The sequence below is a fragment of the Pelobates fuscus genome, chromosome 4, assembly GCF_036172605.1.
Source record: "Pelobates fuscus isolate aPelFus1 chromosome 4, aPelFus1.pri, whole genome shotgun sequence".
Taxonomy (NCBI): domain Eukaryota; kingdom Metazoa; phylum Chordata; class Amphibia; order Anura; family Pelobatidae; genus Pelobates; species Pelobates fuscus.
Window position 1 is genome coordinate 91,435,867 of NC_086320.1, and position 20,686 is coordinate 91,456,552.

The 20,686-nt window shown below is 43.3% G+C and overlaps 1 protein-coding gene across 1 annotated transcript; it reads left to right on the plus strand.

Moving 5' to 3' along the window:
• Positions 1-15,943: 15,943 nt before the first annotated feature.
• On the plus strand, positions 15,944-19,307 carry MOS (MOS proto-oncogene, serine/threonine kinase). The gene is made up of 2 exons (XM_063450419.1): positions 15,944-15,981; positions 16,537-19,307. The coding sequence occupies exon 2, from the start codon at positions 16,595-16,597 to the stop codon at positions 17,900-17,902; it is 1,308 nt and encodes a 435-aa protein (XP_063306489.1). The 5' UTR covers positions 15,944-15,981; positions 16,537-16,594; the 3' UTR covers positions 17,903-19,307.
• The last annotated feature ends 1,379 nt before the right edge of the window (positions 19,308-20,686 follow it).

The window sequence follows — 20,686 nt, forward strand, 5'->3', positions numbered from 1 at the left end:
ACCAGATCAGTATCCACTTTGAATTACAACCTCGCTCCTATCCTACAGATAGGGCGAAGGTTGGATTTATTATCACCTTACTCATTGAGAGAGCTCTGAGATGGGCCAACCCATTATGGGAGAATGATAACCCGTTAGTATATAATTATAATGCCTTTGTAGCTGCCTACAGAAGAACTTTCGACCCTCCTGGTAGAAAGGTCAATGCAGCTAGATTACTTTTGCGCCTGAGACAAGAGAACCGAACACTTGTGGATTATGCACTAGAGTTCAGGTCTTTGGCGGCAGAAGTTAAGTGGAATGAGCAGGCTTATATAGATGTATTTTTGAACGGGCTATCAGATGTAATCCTTGACGAGGTTGCTACTAGAGAGCTCCCTGAAAATTTGGAGGATTTAATTTCGTTCATTTCTCGTATTGATGAGCGTTTAAGAGAGAGACAGAACACTCGAGAGAGGAACTTTAGACCTTCCTTTAAATTAGCTCCCGCATTTCAAAGTCCTGATTCCACTACCTCACTGTTTCCTGAACCTATGCAGATAGGCAATACTCGCCTCTCAGAAGAGGAAAGACAGTACAGGAGAAGGGAGGGATTGTGTATGTATTGTGGAGTTAGAGGTCACTTACGCCTGAATTGTCCTAATCGCTCGGGAAACGCCCGCACCTAAGTTTCTTTAGAGGACAGGCCTTGGGTGTTTCTATTTTGTCCTCTACTCATAATTATAAAGATCACAGGCTTCTGCTACCAGTTTCTTTAACTTGGGAGAAGGGAGTACTAAAGACCATGGCTTTGATAGATTCCGGAGCTGCTGAGAATTTTATCGACCAGGCCTTTGCTACTAAACACACTATCCCATCCCAGTTAAGGGATACACCCTTGGCCGTTGAGGCCATAGATGGTAGACCTTTACTTGAGCCTGTTATCTTTCGTGAAACCATACCCGTTAACTTAACTGTTGGTATCTTACACAAGGAAAACTTATCGCTTATGCTTATTTCGTCCCCTTCTGTTCCCATAGTCCTGGGTTACCCATGGTTAAAGAGACATAACCCTATTATTGATTGGGAGTTAGGGGAGATACTCTCATGGGGCCAGGGTTGCCAGGAGAAGTGTTTACGGAGGGTTTCTCCATTGGGTGTAATTAACACACCAGGTAGTTCTACCCAGTCTACAGATATACGGATACTGCCTTTGTACCTGGATTTAAAAGCAGTATTCGACAAAAGGAATGCTGATACTCTACCTCCACACAGGACTTTTGATTGTAAAATTAATCTACTACCTGGTACCATGCCTCCGAGGGGCAATGTATATCCTCTATCCACCAAAGAGAATTCAGTTCTAGAGGAATATATTCGGGAGAATCTAGACAAAGGATTCATTAGGAGATCTTCTTCTCCTGCCGGGGCTGGTTTTTTTTTTGTTAAAAAGAAGGATGGTTCCCTAAGACCTTGCATTGATTACCGAGGTTTGAATAAAATAACCATCAGAAATGCCTATCCGATCCCCTTGATTACCGAGCTGTTTGATCGCCTAAAGGGCTCTAAAATTTTCACCAAGTTGGATCTCAGAGGGGCATATAACTTGGTGAGAATCCAGCAAGGACACGAGTGGATGACAGCGTTCAATACCCGTTATGGGCATTATGAATACACGGTCATGCCTTTTGGTCTTTGTAACGCACCGGCAGTATTTCAGGATTTGATTAATGAAGTTCTTGGGGAATTTCAACATGATTGTGTTATTGTGTACCTGGACGACATACTTATACACTCTAGAGAGATTGAGACCCACCACAGACAAGTCAGAAAGGTATTACACAAACTTCTTCAACATGGGTTATACTGCAAATTGGAGAAATGTAGTTTTGACCAGTCTCAGATAGACTTTCTTGGTTACGTGATTTCTGGGGAAGGCTTTAAGATGGATCCCGACAAACTCCAGTCTATTTTAGATTGGCCATTGCCTAAGGGACTCAAGGCTATTCAGAGGTTTATTGGTTTCTCCAATTATTATAGGCGCTTCATTAAGGGATACTCTTCTATTATTGCGCCTATTACCAATATGACCAGACAGGGGGCTGACACTAAGACTTGGTCTACTGAAGCTCTCGTTGCTTTCAAGACTCTCAAGGAACTTTTTGCTTCTGCTCCAATTTTAGTCCATCCTGATACGACTCTGCCGTTCCTACTCGAGGTCGATGCCTCTGAGACAGGCGTAGGTGCTATTCTGTCACAAAGGTTAGGGGTGGACAAACCACTACACCCTTGTGGTTTTTTTTCCAAGAAACTGTCTGGGCCTGAGAGCAGATATGACATCGGTGACAGGGAATTATTAGCGGTCATTATGGCTTTAAAAGAGTGGAGACATTTATTGGAGGGGACCTTACATCCTGTTACCATTTTAACGGATCACAAGAACTTGTCCTATATTGGGGAGGCTAAGCGACTGTCCGCCAGACAAGCTCGTTGGTCCTTGTTCCTGACCCACTTCAATTATGTGCTTACTTATAGACCTGGTTCTAAGAACTCTAAAGCCGATGCTTTGTCTCGCCAATATGAACCTTCTACTATATCTGAACCTGTTCTTTCCTCTATAGTTCCGAAATGCAATATTATCGCTAACACGAATCTCAGGATTCACTCTCCGTTACTTGCCGAGATCTTAAAGCTGCAACATCTAGCCCCTAAACAGACTCCCGGGGGTCGACATTTCGTTCCTCCTGCTCTTCAACTGGAACTGTTACAATGTTTCCACAACAGCAAGGTGGCTGGACATCCTGGCATTCGCAAGACGTGCGCTTTGATCTCTAAAGACTTCTGGTGGCCTGCTTTACGTAGGGATATTAAAGATTTCATCGGTGCGTGTGAGGTTTGTACTAAGACCAAGCAACCTCATACGCTTCCATGTGGATTTCTGCATCCCTTAGAGGTTCCAGAAAAGCCATGGTCCTGTTTGGCTATGGACTTTATTGTCAATTTACCTATATCTAAAAAACAGACTGTTATCCTCACCGTGGTTGACAGATTCACCAAGATGGCTCACTTCGTTCCTCTGCCTAAACTTCCGTCTTCTCCCGAGTTGGCAGAGATATTCGCAAGGGAGATTTTTCGTTTACATGGGATACCCTCCCAAATTGTATCTGACAGAGGTTCCCAATTTGTTTCTCGTTTTTGGAGATCCTTCTGTTCTCAACTGGGTATCAAATTGAATTTCTCTTCCGCCTATCATCCTCAGGCTAACGGAGCTGCTGAACGCACCAACCAAAAGATTGAACAATATTTACGTTGTTTTGTTTCCGAACACCAGGACGATTGGGTCGGTTTGATTCCTTGGGCGGAGTTCGCGCACAACAATCTCGTTTGTGATTCTACTCATTCAAGCCCCTTCTTCATGAATTATGGCTTTCATCCATCCATTCTTCCCTCGGTTTCTCCTTCCCAAGGGGTACCGTCGGTTGATGTTCATGTTGCCAATTTGAGGAAGTTGTGGGATCAGACTCGACAAATTCTTCTGCACAATTCTATGCTGGTTAAGAAACACGCTGATAAACGTAGAAGGTTGGCTCCGGTTTTTGTTCCAGGCGATAGAGTATGGTTGAGTACTAGAAACATTCGTTTAACCCCTTAAAGACACATGACATGTGTGACATGTCATGATTCCCTTTTATTCCAGAAGTTTGGTCCTTAAGGGGTTAAAAGTGCCTTCCATGAAGTTCGCTCCTCGTTATATTGGACCTTACAGGGTTCTGACTCGAATTAACCCAGTTGCGTATCGTCTAGCTCTCCCATCTGCCTTACGCATCCCTAACTCCTTTCATGTTTCATTGCTGAAACTGCTAGTCTGCAACAGATTTTCCTCCACGGTATCCTCTCCTCGCTCTGTTCAGGTGGAGGGTCAGGAGGAGTATGAGGTCAACTCTATCATCGATTCTCGAATCTCCCGGGGGAGAGTACAATATCTGGTCGACTGGAAAGGATATGGTCCTGAAGAGAGGAGTTGGGTACCTCAAGAGGATGTTCATGCTCCTCGCCTCCGCTGGGCGTTTCACTCCCGCTTCCCATCTCGCCCCGGTTCCTTCCGCCCGGTGGGCGTATCTGAGAGGGGGGGTACTGTCAGGGTACCTGAAGTCTCTACCTCTGAGAGAGGTAGAGACTTAGAAGTTTATCCGTCCAGAAGGGCTGTTTCCTCCGTCCCTCGCGGTCCTTCCGGTCATTTACACGCCGGCCGCGAGGGATCCACTTCCTTTTGTAACACGACGCCCAGCAGTTGACGTCATGACGCCAACCCGGACCGACCTGTCACTCAATTGTCTGGAAACTAATCAGGACTCGTCGGAGGCGTGTCTACTCTCCTGAGCCAGGGTATTTAACAGTGCTTCTTCCATTTGCTCATTGCCCTGTCGTGGTTCTAGCCTGTCTAGTCACTCAGTGCTCTTGTATTCCAGTTATCCTTTTGGTTCCGACCCGGCTTGTTTGTATTACTCTGCTTATCTCTGTTACCCTTTGACTCGGCTTGTTCCTCGCTTACCTGTCTTCTCGTTCCCTCGACCTCGGCTTGCCTTTGACCATTCTCTCTATCTCCGTACGTTAGTCCGGCCATTCTAAGGTCCGGTATACGTACCTTTCTACTGTCTGTACTCTGCGTGTTGGATCCCTGTCCCGATCCTGACAGACATGATGTCTGCAGCAAGGGGGTTGAAAGCAACAACCCAGAGACAAATATATATACACACTATCCCCATATAACTAACTATAATTATATTAATTATATGTAAATAGTACTAGGTTAATAATATAAAATATTCATGGATATAATATCAATGAAGAAATGTCATATTATTTACTAACGTTAGTGGAATGTGTAATAGACATGTATAAATCACATGTGTAACATTACTATGTGCTACACACAGCTTCACACAAGAAAACCAGACACAGGATTACCAATGACAGATAACACTAAGTAATTAATTTTACTTTTTAAAAACGGAATCTTACAAAGTTCCATTGTATAGAGAGGTAAAGAAGAGTTTAGGACGTGTCAGAAATCTAACGTATAGCCAAAATTGCAGACACAAGTCTGGTTGAAATGAACCAAAACGCTTTGAAGAGTGACATGTCTTTGACGAATAGGTATCATAAAAGATAACGTCAAACACATTACGAAATTTAGTTAACCCATTATACAAAAAGGTAAATGGACCCCCTGACAAGAATTTTTTGTGATGTAATTACGCCATCTATTTACCAAAATCTAGATGATAGTCTGTAGAAAAACACACCCACCTTCCTCTATTGGTCACTATTAACTAGTGACGTATAGAGAACTTCTCCTTTAAAGATTAAGGACAAAGGAGAGAGAGGGAGACTCAGACACACTCTCACTCTGAGAATGGACTCACACCTAACATCTAAGATCTGACATCTGGAGCCAAAGCTGGACTCACCTAATTCTTTGTATCTTTTCCAACTAACACTTAACTTTGAAATTCTTTAAAATTCAGAACTCTGAAAACTTTCCTATCTCCCACAATTCTCATTCATTCACCATTTTGGGATACATCTCCAAGCCTGAAATAAGAATTTCTACCAAGAGCTGGTAATTATACTGGTTTTATTAAATTAATTGATTTTACTAAAAGGCAGAATATACTTGGATAAAAGATGGTGATTCCAACAATAAGGAGTCATGATTCGTTAATAATATATAGAATTCGTAATTCCATTCCTGCAGGTGGACCAATGAACTCTATATTACTTTTAACTTTAAAATAGAATACCAGGCAATTATCCAGATATATTAGCTTACGTAATTAGAAATAGTAAATCTTAATTAGGAAAGTTAAAATTCTGCAAACTTAAAATCTGGTTAGAATTATTGTTATTGGATGGACATAGGAATAGTCAAATGATCTAGTATGAGAAATATTGTATTTGTAAAATTGCATTATAAAAGGATATCTTGCCTATGAAAATTGCAGCCAGCAGTGAATGAGTTAATTCAGTGTGATTTGACTGTCAGACAAAGTTTTTATTGCTTTACGCTGTGCTGCTGTGAGATGCTGTATTCTGTGTTAAGGAATGTTTAGCAAGCTGATTTCAAAGTGAAGTGTCCTGTTGTAAATCTTGTTGAAAACTGCATACATGTTGTATAATGTTGCTAGATTACACTATCTATAAATTGTGTTAAATCACTGCCATGTTGTATACTTAGTCTTTCAGCAAAATTTACTAATACTAAGTATTACACGCTGTGTAATTTGACTCATAACTCTCTGATTGGTTACTTAATACACCAATCAGAGCGGTATGAGTCAAATTACACAGCGTGGGAAAATTCCAAAGAACTTTCCCACGCTGTGTAAAATGACACAGAGCACTTTGATTGGTGGATTTCAAACCAACCAATCAGAGTGCTGTGACAGGTAAATGTAGAGACTTACCTGTCAGTCTCTTCATTTACCTGTCAGAGCACTCTGATTGGATGGCTTAAACCCACCAATCAGAGTGCTCTGAGCCTAATTGCAGGGCGGGGCAAGGCTTTATAAGCCTTCCCCGCCCTGCAGAGCTCAGTCTGCGCGGAGCCCTTGCCAGGTGAAGAAGGATTTTTTTTTGGCGCTCTTATTTATTTTTATTTTTTTTATAATTGCGTCGGTTATTATGTTTTTTTTTTGGCCTTTTTTGGGGCTGAAAAAAGAAGATTTTAGAAGAAAGAAAACATCGAATGGTAAGTTTTTTTTTTTTTACAGGTACTTAGTTGAAGGTCCCCCCCTCATTAGTTTTTAGGGTGAGGGGGGTAGGTAGGGGGATATTTTTTATTGGGGGGGAGGGGGTGACCAGGGGTTTGGGGACCCCTAGTCACCTGGGGGGGGTTTAGGGCCCCCACCCGCCGCTCAGGGCCCCCACCCACCGCTGAGGGGTGGGGGCCAGGGGGGAGGACACTAGGTCCCCCCCCTCTTATTTAAATTTAGGGCCCCCAACCGCCGCTCAGGGGTGGGGGCCAGGGGGGAGGACACTAGGTCCCCCCTCTTATTTCAATTTAGGGCCCCCACCCGCAGCTTAGGGGTCGGGGCCAAGGGGGAGGACCTTAGGCCCCCCCCCTTATTTTACTGTAGGGCCCCACCCACCGCTCAGGGGTGGGGGCGGGGGGAGGACATTAGGTCCCCCCCTTATTAGTATTTAGGGCCCCCACCCACCGCTCAGGGGTGGGGGCCAGGGGGGAGGACATTAGGTTTCCCCCCTTATGTTACTGTAGGGCCCCCACCCACCGCTCAGGGGTGAGGGCCAGGGGGGAGGACATTAGGTCCCCCCCTTATTATAATTTAGGGCCCCCACCCACCGCTCAGGGGTGGGGGCCAGGGGGGAGGACATTAGGTCCCCCCCTTATTCTGATTTAGGGCCCCCACCCACCGCTCAGAGGTGGGGGCCCGGGGGGAGGACAATAGGTCCCCCCCCATTATTTTACATTACCAATATCAGTCTTTTAGTAAATAGCTCCCTAATACCATGGGAATTAGGGAGTTATCTACTTATTCATTCCTGTCATTACATTGACTGGCCAAGTAACTTATATTTTATATGAATGTGTGTTACTTGATTGTTGTAAGTGTTGCAAATGCTTACAGCTGAATCCTGGCTATGTTTGTATACTTTTTATTTACAATTATTTACTATGTAACATTCTTCTTCTTTCACTGGGTAAGTTTATTAGTACTTAGGCAATACTGTGCTTCGGAACTTCGGCACTTCGAAACTTCGGCACTTCAGCACTTCGGAACTTCGGCAACTTCAGCACTTCGGAACTTCGGAAGTTCCCGAATGTCCAAATTGTCCGAAATTCGTCCGAATACATATTCGGACCGAAATGAATTGCACATGTCTAGTAATAATATGACATTTCTTCATTGATATTATATCCATGAGTATTCTATATTATTAACATTGTACTAATTATATATGATTAATATAATAATAGTAAATTATAGGTGGATATTGTATGTGCATGTATATATATATTTGTCTCTGGGTTGTAGCATTCCAACCCCCTTTTGCTTTAGACATCATGCCTTATCTCAGGTTTTATCTCTAATGTTACATTAGTCGCATTCCTTTGCTCAGACCTGAATGACTAGAGTTACAGAAAGAGAAATTTTTGTCTGTCTTTTCATTCTGTTACAAAATGGAGTCACCTCTGTTCTGAGGTGACTTACAATATACACTTTTAATTTCTGTCTTAACACAAAATGTCTGCCAGTATAAATATACTGACAAGCTTTAACCCCTTAAGGACGGAGGATGGTTCAGGACCCTCATCGGCATTTTTGCGTTGCCGACCGGTGACAGTCCTGAACCGTCCTAACCGTCCAATGTACTTACCCGATCGCCGTCGTTCCCCCGGCAGCGATCGCGGTGCTCCCGGTGTGGGGAGACTGCCTGCAGCCCAGACAGTCTCCCCATGGCGGTTTAGGACCCCTGTGGCCATATGATCGCCCAACAGGGCGCGACCACATGGTCACAATAGGTGTCCTAGTCTCTGCCTGCAGGGGGACTGTCTGTGCTCACAGGCAGTCTCCCTGCAACTGTAAAATAAAAAACAAATTTAAAGTGAAAGTTAGTAAAAAAAATAATAATAATTATATATGTGTATATATATGATATATAGACATATATTATACCTATATAATATATGTCTATATATCATATATATAATGTCATGCTAAGTGTATTTTTATATTAATATGTACATATATTAATATAAAAATACACTTATAATTAATTTACACACGTATATATTATATATAATAACTATATATATTGTATATATATATATATATATTATTATAAAATATGAATAATAAATAATTTAAATTAAATTAAAAAAATTAAAAATAATAAAAATTAAAAAAAATTATATATCTATACGAAATTTTATTCTAACTGTATTTTGATATTAATATATATATATATATTTATATCAAAATACACTTAGAATGAAATTGTATATATATCTATGTATATATAAATAAATAAAAAGAATGCGAACTATTCATATGTCCATATACAAAATTACATAAATAATTATATAAATATACACGTAGACTTCAAATATATAAATATGCATATATATTTAAATTCTACGTGCATATTTATGTAATATTTTTACATAATTAAGTTATTTTATTGATTGCAATTTAAGGGACCTGCCTGCCAACCCAGGCCGAAAGTCCAGAGAATTTAATTTGCTATCACTGTATTTTACCCTGTAACGTTCTACGACACCCTAAAACCTGTACATGGGGGGTACTGTTTAACTCGGGAGACTTCGCTGAACACAAATATTAGTGATTCAAAACAGTAAAACATATCACAGCGATGATATTGTCAGTGAAAGTTGACTTTTTTTTGCATTTTTCACACACAAACAGCACTTTTACTGATGATATAATTGTTGTGATACATTTTCCAGTTTTGAAACACTAATATTTGTGTTCAGCAAAGTCTCCTGAGTATAACAGTACCCCCCATGTACAGGTTTTATAGCGTTTTTGAAAGTTACAAATATATGGGTCAAATATTTTTACATTGAAAATGGCCAGGTTGGTTACGTTGCCTTTGAGAGCGTATGGTAGCCGAGGAATGAGAATTACCCCCATGATGGCATACCATTTGCAAAAGAAGACAACCCAAGGTATTGCAAATGGGGTATGTACAGTCTTTTTTAGTAACCACTTAGTCACAAACACTGGCCAAAATTAGCGTTCAATTTAGTTTTTTACTTTTTTCACACACAAACAAATATGAACGCTAACTTTGGCCAGTGTTTGCGACTAAGTGACTACTAAAAAAGTCTGGACATACCCCATATTGAATACCCTGGGTTGTCTACTTTTAAAAAAATATGTACATGTGGGGTGTTATTTAGCAATTTATGACAGATAATAGTGTTACAATGTCACTATTGATACATTTTAAAAATGTATGTTTTGAAACCGCAATATCCTACTTTTACTTATAGCCCTATAACATGCAAAAAAAAAGCAAAAAGCATGTAAACACTGGGTATTTTTGAACTCAGGACAACATTTTGAATCTATTTAGCAGTTTTTTTCATTCGCTTTTGTAGATGAGTAAAAGATTTTTCACATAAAATTCAAAAAACGTGTATTTTTTTCAATTTTTCATCATATTTTTTCATTTTTTTAAAATTAAATTACATGAGATTATATAAATAATGGTATGTAAAGAAAGCCCCTTTTGTCCTGAAAAAAACAATATATAATTTGTATGGGAACAGTAAATGAGAGAGCGGAAAATTACAGCTAAACACAAACACCACAAAAGTGTCAAAAAGATGCCTGGTCGCAAATGTACAACATCGCAAAAAAAGTCTGGTCCTTAAAGGACCACTCTAGTGCCAGGAAAGCATACTCGTTTTCCTGGCACTAGAGTGCCCTGAGGGTGCCCCCACCCTCAGGGACCCCCTCCCGCCCTGCTCTGGAAAGGGGAAAGGGGTTAAATCTTACCTTTTTCCAGCGCTGGGCGGAGAGCTCTCCTCCTGCTCTCCTCCTCCGATCCGCCTCTTCTCCTCCCCGTCGGCTGAATGCGCACGCGCGGCAAGAGCTGCGCGCGCATTCAGCCGGTCACATAGGAAAGCATTCATAATGCTTTCCTATGGACGCTTGCGTGCTCTCACTGTGATTTTCACAGTGAGAATCACGCAAGCGCCTCTAGCGGCTGTCAGTGAGACAGCCACTAGAGGAAAAAGGGGAAGGCTTAACTAATTGATAAACATAGCAGTTTCTCTGAAACTGCTATGTTTATAAAACAATTAGTTAACCCTAGCTGGACCTGGCACCCAGACCACTTCATTAAGCTGAAGTGGTCTGGGTGCCTAGAGTGGTCCTTTAAGGGGTTAAATCATTAATCGGGGAAACAGTGCCAATATATAAATTTTTTATATAATAAAAATGATTACATTAATTTGTGATCATTTTTATAAAAATATTATTTTTAATATTTATCACCCCATAAATGTCTTCACAATTATATGCAGCAGATGAAGCAGATACAGATGCAGTTAGAAAATAAGCAGGAAAGTGAAAAATCCCAGGAAAAAGACCCAGGCGATTTTTGTCTAATTCCTGAAAAGAAAGATGTGAGCAAATCTGAGAAAACACCTGTGGAACATGGTTCCTCATCTCATGAAATTGCCAAAATATGGTAATCTTGGGCAGAACAGTTTGAAAAGACTGTCTTGGCCAAACTTGAGGAAATGAATCGGGTAGCACGGGGTGTGTGTTTAGTACATAGCACAGGGTGTGAGTGTGTGTTTAGTAAATAGCACGGGGTGTGTGTGTTTAGTACATAGCACGGGGTGTGTGTGTTTAGTACATAGCACGGGGTGTGTGTTTAGTACATAGCACAGGGTGTGAGTGTGTGTTTAGTAAATAGCACGGGGTGTGTGGGTTTAGTACATAGCACGGGCTGCGTGTTTAGTACATAGCATGGGGTGTGTGTGTTTAGTACATAGCACGGTGTGTGTGTTTAGTACATAGCACGGGGAGTGTGTGTGTGTTTAGTAAATAGCACGGGGTGTGTGTTTAGTACATAGCACGGGGAGTGTGTGTGTTTAGTAAATAGCACGGGGTGTGTGTGTGTTTAGTACATAGCATGGTGTGTGTGTGTTTAGTACATAGCATTGGGTGTGTGTTTAGTACATAGCACGGGGTGTGTGTGTGTGTGTGTTTAGTACATAGCACGGTGTGTGTGTGTGTTTAGTACATAGCACAGGGTGTGAGTGTGTGTTTAGTACATAGCACGGGGTGTGTGTGTTTAGTACATAGCACGGGGTGTGTGTGTTTAGTACATAGCACGGGGAGTGTGTGTGTTTAGTAAATAGCACGGGGTGTGTGTGTGTTTAGTACATAGCGCGGTGTGTGTGTGTTTAGTAAATAGCACGGGGTGTGTGTGTGTGTGTGTGTGTTTAGTACATAGCACAGGGGTGTGTGTTTAGTACATAGCACGGTGTCTGTGTGTGTGTGTTTAGTACATAGCACAGGGGTGTGTGTTTAGTACAAAGCACGGTGTGTGTGTGTGTGTTTAGTACATAGCACGGGGAGTGTGTTTAATACATAGCACGGTGTGTGTTTTTAGTACATAGCACGGTGACTGTGTTTAGTACATAGCACGGTGTGTGTTTAGTACATAGCACGGGGTGTGTGTTTAGTATATAGCACGGTGTGGGTGTGTGTGTGTTTAGTACATAGCACGGTGTGTGTGTTTAGTACATGGCACGGTGTGTGTGTGTGTTTAGTACATAGCACGGTGTGTGTGTTTAGTACATAGCATGGGTGTGTGTGTGTGTTTAGTACATTGCACGGTGTGTGTGTTTAGACTGACAGCATCAACTGATAACTCTCGGCTAACGAGCTAAGGCCTGCACTGCCGGAGTTAGCTCAGACAGAGAACTTCTGGCTCTCTGAAAGGTGAGTAGCGGCAATCAACAAACTCAAGTACACCAAAAGATTATCAAACAGGAAAAATATTCTCTCCTGGATATTCCCTATAGGGCTCTGGGACATGTGAGTTATTTCCCTTAGATTTCTTCTTTTTTATTCATGTTTATCCAGGTTGTCTGCACTATTATTTGTTTTTTATATTTACAGATCAATTTAGCGCGCTTTTTTGGGTAATTATTGTTTCTCTAAGCACGGGGTGTGTGTTTAGTACATAGCATGGGGTGTGTTTGGTTAGTACATAGCACGGGGTGTGTGTTTAGTACATAGCATGGGGTGTGTGTGTGTTTAGTACATAGCACGGGGTGTGTGTGTGTGTTTAGAACATAGCACGGGGTGTGTGTGTGTGTTTAGTACATAGCACGGTGTGTGTGTTTAGTACATAGCACAGGGGTGTGTGTTTACTACATAGCACGGTGTGTGTGTGTGTGTTTAGTACATAGCACGGTGTCTGTGTGTGTGTGTGTGTGTGTGTGTTTAGTACATAGCACGGTGTGTGTGTGTGTTTAGTACATAGCACGGGGTGTGTGTGTGTTTAGTACATAGCACGGGGTGTGTGTTTAGTACATAGCACGGGGTGTGTGTTTAGTACATAGCACGGGGTGTGTGTGTGTTTAGCACATAGCACGGGGTGTGTGTGTGTGTTTAGTACATAGCACGGGGTGTGTGTGTTTAGTACATAGCACAGTGTGGGGGTGTGGGGGTTTAGTACATAGCACGGGTGTGTGTGTGTTTAGTACATAGCACGGTGTGTGTGTTTAGACTGACAGCATCAACTGATAACTCTCAGCTAACGAGCTAAGGCCTGCACTGCCGGAGTTAGCTCAGACAGAGAACTTCTGGCTCTCTGAAAGGTGAGGAGCAGCAATCAACAAACTCAAGTACACCAAAAGATTATCACACAGGAAAAATATTCTCTCCTGGATATTCCCTGATGAGATTTTTAACAGGACCCCATACATTAGCATTTCAGTGCATGTATCGGTTATGCTTGAACCCTATTAAAGAAAAAGTATAATTTACCGTAACTGCCAGTGGATATACCTTTTGGAACGATCTCCAGTGTGGGGACATGCCCTCTCCAAAGGAGCTTTGCAAACCCAGAGCCAGGAGTGATAGGGCTCTGGGACATGAGAGTTATTTCCCTTAGATTTCTTCTTTTTTATTCATGTTTATCCAGATTGTCTGCACTATTATTTGTTTTTTATATTTACAGATCAATTTAGCGTGCTTTTTTTGGGTAATTATTGTTTCTCTAAGCACGGGGTGTGTGTTTAGTACATAGCATTGGGTGTGTTTGTTTAGCACATAGCACGGGATGTGTGTTTAGTACATAGCATGGGGGGTGTGTGTTTAGTACATAGCACGGGGTGTGTGTGTGTTTAGTACATAGCACGGTGTGTGTGTTTAGTACATAGCACGGTGTGTGTGTTTAGTACATAGCACGGTGTGTGTGTGTGTGTGTGTGTTTAGTACATAGCACGGTGTCTGTGTGTGTGTGTGTTTAGTACATAGCACGGGGTGTGTGTGTGTGTTTAGTACATAGCACGGTGTGTGTGTGTGTTTAGTACATAGCACGGGGTGTGTGTGTGTTTAGTACATAGCACGGGGTGTGTGTTTAGTACATAGCACGGGGTGTGTGTGTGTTTAGCACATAGCACGGGGTGTGTGTGTGTGTTTAGCACATAGCACGGGGTGTGTGTGTGTGTGTTTAGTACATAGCACGGGGGGGTGTGTTTAGTACATAGCACAGTGTGGGGGTGTGGGTGTTTAGTACATAGCACGGTGTGTGTGTTTAGACTGACAGCATCAACTGATAACTCTCAGCTAACGAGCTAAGGCCTGCACTGCCGGAGTTAGCTCAGACAGAGAACTTCTGGCTCTCTGAAAGGTGAGGAGCAGCAATCAACAAACTCAAGTACACCAAAAGATTATCACACAGGAAAAATATTCTCTCCTGGATATTCCCTGATGAGATTTTTAACAGGACCCCATACATTAGCATTTCAGTGCATGTATTGGTTATGCTTGAACCCTATTAAAGAAAAAGTATAATTTACCGTAACTGCCAGTGGATATACCTTTTGGAACAATCTCCAGTGTGGGGACATCCCCTCTCCAAAGAGCTTTGCAAACCCAGAGCCAGGAGTGATAGGGCTCTGGGACATGAGAGTTATTTCCCTTAGATTTCTTCTTTTTTATTCATGTTTATCCAGATTGTCTGCACTATTATTTGTTTTTTATATTTACAGATCAATTTAGCGTGCTTTTTTTGGGTAATTATTGTTTCTCTAAGCACGGGGTGTGTGTTTAGTACATAGCATTGGGTGTGTTTGTTTAGCACATAGCACGGGATGTGTGTTTAGTACATAGCATGGGGGGGTGTGTGTTTAGTACATAGCACGGGGTGTGTGTGTGTTTAGTACATAGCACGGTGTGTGTGTTTAGTACATAGCACGGTGTGTGTGTTTAGTACATAGCACGGTGTGTGTGTGTTTAGTACATAGCACGGGGTGTGTGTGTTTAGTACATAGCACGGGTGTCTGTGTGTTTAGTACATAGCACGGTGTGTGTGTGTGTGTGTGTGTGTTTAGTACATAGCACGGGGTGTGTGTGTGTTTAGTACATAGAACGGGGTGTGTGTGTTTAGTAGATAGCACGGGGTGTGTGTGTTTAGTACATAGCACGGTGTGTGTGTGTGTGTTTAGTACATAGCATTGGGTGTGTGTTTAGTACATAGCACGGGGTGTGTGTGTGTGTGTTTAGTACATAGCACGGGGTGTGTGTTTAGTACATAGCACGGTGTGTGTGTGTGCTTAGTACATAGCACGGGGTGTGTGTTTAGTACATAGCACGGTGTGTGTGTGTGCTTAGTACATAGCACGGTGTGTGTGTGTGCTTAGTACATAGCACGGGGTGTGTGTGTGTGTTTAGTACATAGCACGGTGTGTGTGTGTGTTTAGTACATAGCACGGGGTGTGTGTTTAGTACATAGCACGGTGGGTGTGTGTGTTTAGTACATAGCACGGGGTGTGTGTTTAGTACATAGCACGGTGGGTGTATGTGTTTAGTACATAGCACGGTGGGTGTGTGTGTTTAGTATATAGCACGGGGTGTGTGTTTAGTACATAGCACGGTGTGTGTGTTTAGTACATAGCACAGGAGTGTGTGTTTAGTACATAGCACGGGGGGTGTGTGTGTTTAGTACATAGCACGGGGTGTGTGTGTTTAGTACATAGCACGGGTGTGTGTGTGTTTAGTACATAGCACGGTGTGTGTGTGTGTTTTGTACATAGCACGGGTGTGTGTGTTTAGTACATAGAACAGGGTGTGTGTGTGTTTAGTACATATCACGGGGTGTGTGTGTGTGTTTAGTACATAGAACGGGGTGTGTGTTTAGTACATAGCACAGGGTGTGTGTGTGTGTTTAGTACATAGCACGGTGTGTGTGTGTGTGTGTTTAGTACATAGCACGGGGTGTGTGTTTAGTACATAGCACGGTGTGTGTGTTTAGTACATAGCACGGTGTGTGTGTTTAGTACATAGCACGGTGGGTGTGTTTAGTACATAGCACGGTGGGTGTGTTTAGTACATAGCACGGTGGGTGTGTTTAGTACATAGCACGGGGTGTGTGTTTAGTACATAGCACGGGGGTGTGTGTTTAGTACATTGCACGGGGTGTGTGTTTAGTACATAGCACGGTGGGTGTGTTTAGTACATAGCACGGGGTGTGTGTTTAGTACATAGCACGGGGTGTGTGTTTAGTACATAGCACGGGGTGTGTGTTTAGTACATAGCACGGGGGTGTGTGTTTAGTACATTGCACGGGGTGTGTGTTTAGTACATAGCACGGGGTGTGTGTTTAGTACATTGCACGGGGTGTGTGTTTAGTACATAGCACGGGGGTGTGTGTTTAGTACATTGCACGGGGTGTGTGTTTAGTACATAGCACGGGGTGTGTGTTTAGTACATAGCACGGGGTGTGTGTTTAGTACATAGCACGGGGTGTGTGTATTAGCTCCTCCCCCGGTTGCTAGTAGAGCCGCTGTCCGAGCCGGGGCCGCTCACTGAGCACCATGCCTTCCCCTATCCCGCTGGAGCGTTTCCTGCCCCGGGACCTGTCTCCCTCCATAGACCTGAGGCCGTGCAGCAGCCCGCTGGAGCTGAGCTCTCTCAAGCCGGGCAGCCTGTCCATCCGCCGGCCCGCTGGCCCCCGCCTCCCTCCCCGCCTGGCCTGGTGCAGCATCGACTGGGAGCAGGTCCGCCTGCAGGAGCCGCTGGGCTCGGGGGGCTTCGGCTCGGTGTACCGGGCCACCTACCGCGGGCAGACGGTGGCGGTGAAGAAGGTGAAACGCTGCTGCAAGAACCGGCTGGCCTCCCGGCAGAGCTTCTGGGCCGAGCTGAACGCCGCCCGCCTGCAGCACCCGCACGTCATCCGCATCCTGGCCGCCAGCACGTCCTGCCCCGGGGACCCCGGCAGTCCCGGCACCATCATCATGGAGTACGCCGGCAGCAGCACCCTGCACCGCCGCATCTACGGCCGCGGCCCCCCGCTGGGCAGGGAGAGCTGTTTGCGGTACGCGCAGCATGTGGCCACCGGCCTGGGCTTCCTGCACCGCGGCGGGGTGGTCCACCTCGACCTCAAACCGGCCAACGTGCTGCTCGCCCCCGGCGACCTCTGCAAGATCGGCGACTTCGGCTGCTCGCAGCGCCTGGAGGACGGAGCCGACACGTGCGGCACCCAGCTCCGGCACCTGGGGGGGACCTACACCCACCGGGCCCCCGAGCTGCTCCGCGGTGAGCCCGTCACCGTCAAGGCCGACATCTTCTCGTTCGGGATCACCCTGTGGCAGATGGTGACCCGGGAGCTGCCGTACACCGGGGACCGGCAGTGCGTGCTCTATGCCGTGGTGGCCTATGACCTGCGGCCCGAGCTGGGGCAGGTGTTCGTGGACACGGAGGAGGGAAGGGCCTCCAGGGGCATCGTGGAGAGCTGCTGGGCTGCCCGGCCCCAGGACCGACCCAGCGCCGAGCAGATCCTGGAAAGACTGGACTCCCTGCAGGGACATCCTCCGGCCCCCGGGACTGAGCCCCTGCAAGGCCCCCCTCCAGCCCCTATGACAGAGTCTGGTTCTGGTCCAGACTATATGCCAACTCTGGAGGACAGAGATCTTTCCAATCACAGGCTGGGATCTGGTCCAGACTCATTGCATCCAACACCTGGACCTCCGTGTCTGGACTATGAGCAGAGATGCTCTCCTGACCTTATGCACTCACTCCCCACCACTGACTGTCTGGATGGTGTGAGGCCATGGCACTGTATGGGCACTGAACAGACCCCTATTGCCGCTTATGTGGACTCCATGGAGATTTGTGCATCTTAGTTAATGTTACAGCTAGAGAGCATGTTCTGGAGAGCAGGAATAATTGTTTCCAATGATGCTTCCCTCATCCAAAAAATAACTGTGGCTGTGGACCATCCTGTTGCCCAAATGAGTAGCTTCAGCGTTTAGATCTGATGGACTCGTGCTGTACTTTATGGAACGTTTGGGATAGCTGTGATCCATCCATACAGACTTGGTTGTACACAACCGATTTACTCAAAGCAAAGGTTTAAAGCCAAAAATGGAAATCTAACTTATTGCCAAGAGATGTTACATATATGATCAATTGATCTCGATAGCGACATAAAAGGCTTGCTTGCACTTTTTATTAACTGCTGCTACCTGTCAGATTGTTCTTGTTTTATGTGTATTTATATATTTATTTTTATGCACTTTAGGTGTTTTTGTCTTCTAATGGGTTAAGAACAATGACATTGTTTATCTAGTTTATTTATTAGAATTTCAGTGCTGAATTGTAATGCATCAGATATTCAGTTATGGTGTAGGCGGTGTTAATTTTAAATTTCAAATTAAAGTCCTTGGGAAGAAAACATTTACCATATTTGACTCTCCAAGGCAAAGAACTGTTCTACCTGCCGCTTTGTACATAAGTTATCTAAGCTATCGTGCACTATTAAAGCAGTCCTTCTGAACTCTCTTCAGTCTTGGCAGATGCACTCTGGTGTGGTGGCTAAGGACCCTGCATTGTACTTATTTTTTAAACCTGAGCGGTTTGTTTCATATAGTGGCAGCACTGGGATCTATACTTTTGTTAACTTGTCTGTTTCCTCAATTTCACACCAAAAACTAGTCATTGGCTTATGTCCCTTTCCATCGCGAATTAGGGCATACATCATTTGGCGGTGATTCAGCCTAGTATGATTGCTATCAAATGTTTGCACCATTCCCTGATGCAGCTTACGGTTCATTCCTAAACAATGGCCAAACTGCTATGTCTATGCCAAATCAACTTGAAACACTTAACAAGATAGTTCATTGCTATGGGTTTTTTTTTTTTTTTTTTTTATTGCTGCATAATTCTATGGGTGCCATCAGCCCACGGTATGTGTCTATACAGTATATCTATCTAGAGCCATACAATTTTTGGAGCGAGCAGCTTACCAAAAACTAGGGCTCTCAGGGAACCTTTTAACCTAGACCCTCTTTATTTGCACTGGTGATATGGAAACCACACTTCTACATTATGGTTAGGTGGTAATAATATAATAAAACCAGAATGACCCAGTCTCTGCCTTTAAACATGTCCTGTCTGTGGCTGGTGCGGTGGGTCTTAGTTTTTGGTAAACCATCCTACAACTGTTTTGCAAAATCAGTATGGCACCCATTGACCTATAGCACCATAGCAGTTTCAATGAGCGGTTTAGGGTGGTTAGTCCAACTAGAAATTTAGCACATAGATTGTAGATTGGTATATTTGCTAAAGAATAAGTTGTGATGAATTGCATGATAAAGACCAAACTAATATCTTGAAATGTTTGATTCCGTTTCAACTCCTCTAACTTTGAATTTTGACTTTCAATTCTGTACATTAATCTGCTTTATTAATATTTAAAGCCCACTGTAAAATTCTTTGAGATGCTTATTTATAGAATCACCAAGTATATCCTAGCAGAAAATACACTGGCTTAATAACTATTTTTGAAAACTTTTCCCCTCCTCCCCTTCGTCTGCATTTTGTCATTTTTATTGTGATTTCAGAAATAAATCCCTACATCTAATTATGTGCTGGTGACAAATTACTGCTATGAAGTTATCTCTAAAAGACTTTAATGACGAGGAACATTCTAAGCAGCATAATTACACCACTCCATGTATTGGTTATGCTGCCAGTTGTCTAGTTTGGTGCCCAAAAGGTAGATCCCCAGATGTTGCAGAACTACAGCTCCCATGATGCCTTGAATGCCTTCAGAATGACAAAGCATCATGGGAGCTGTAGTTTTTTAAACCATCTGGGATCTACCTTTTGGGCACCTCTCCCCTAAGCCGATTCAGGTGAACCCTTGCTTATTGTGTAACTTGAGACGGAAAATGTACAATGCTGTAATGATTTATAGGTTCATATGATAGCGGAGAAAAACCTGCAGAGAGGTTATGTAATAATGAATATTGCATTTTACACTCAATCAGGTGGACAAATGTCTACACTACTCAAAGTAAGCCATTAGTTGCACCAGATGCACTGTGTATTTTGCACCGTTTCATTGTTGAAGCACTTGCTTTGTAATATCTGCTCCTAAATCAAATACGGCAGCGTTTTTTGGTTTGTGGGGTTTTGTGTGTGTTTTTGTATTTTGTGTTTATAAACAAAAAAAACTATTTAGTGCTTATGTAAACTCTTGTCTTGTCTCACTGTTTTGGTATATAGAACTGAAAGTACCAGCAATGTTTCATATTTATTTTTACAGTGTATAAAACGTGGGTTGTCTTTGAACATTTTAAACTCCACAGCTGCATATGTATATTTTTATAATAAAGAAATTGGATTGTCATGTTGCCTTGTGCTACAACTTTTTTATTTATTTTTTCCTTTTTGTTGGGGAATGTAAAACTACAGCCAGAGTATGCATAATACGTTTTTAGTGGCAGGATGGGTGCCTTGACTGAGGTTCTTCCCCCTACCTTACTTTTTATTTTAACTACCGTATATACATTTTTTTTTTGTGCTGAAAAACCCCAACTCGGCTTATACTAGAGTCTGTCTGTATTATGGCAATTTACATTGCCATAATACAGACTTTGGGCTGGCAGCGAGCACTTACCTCT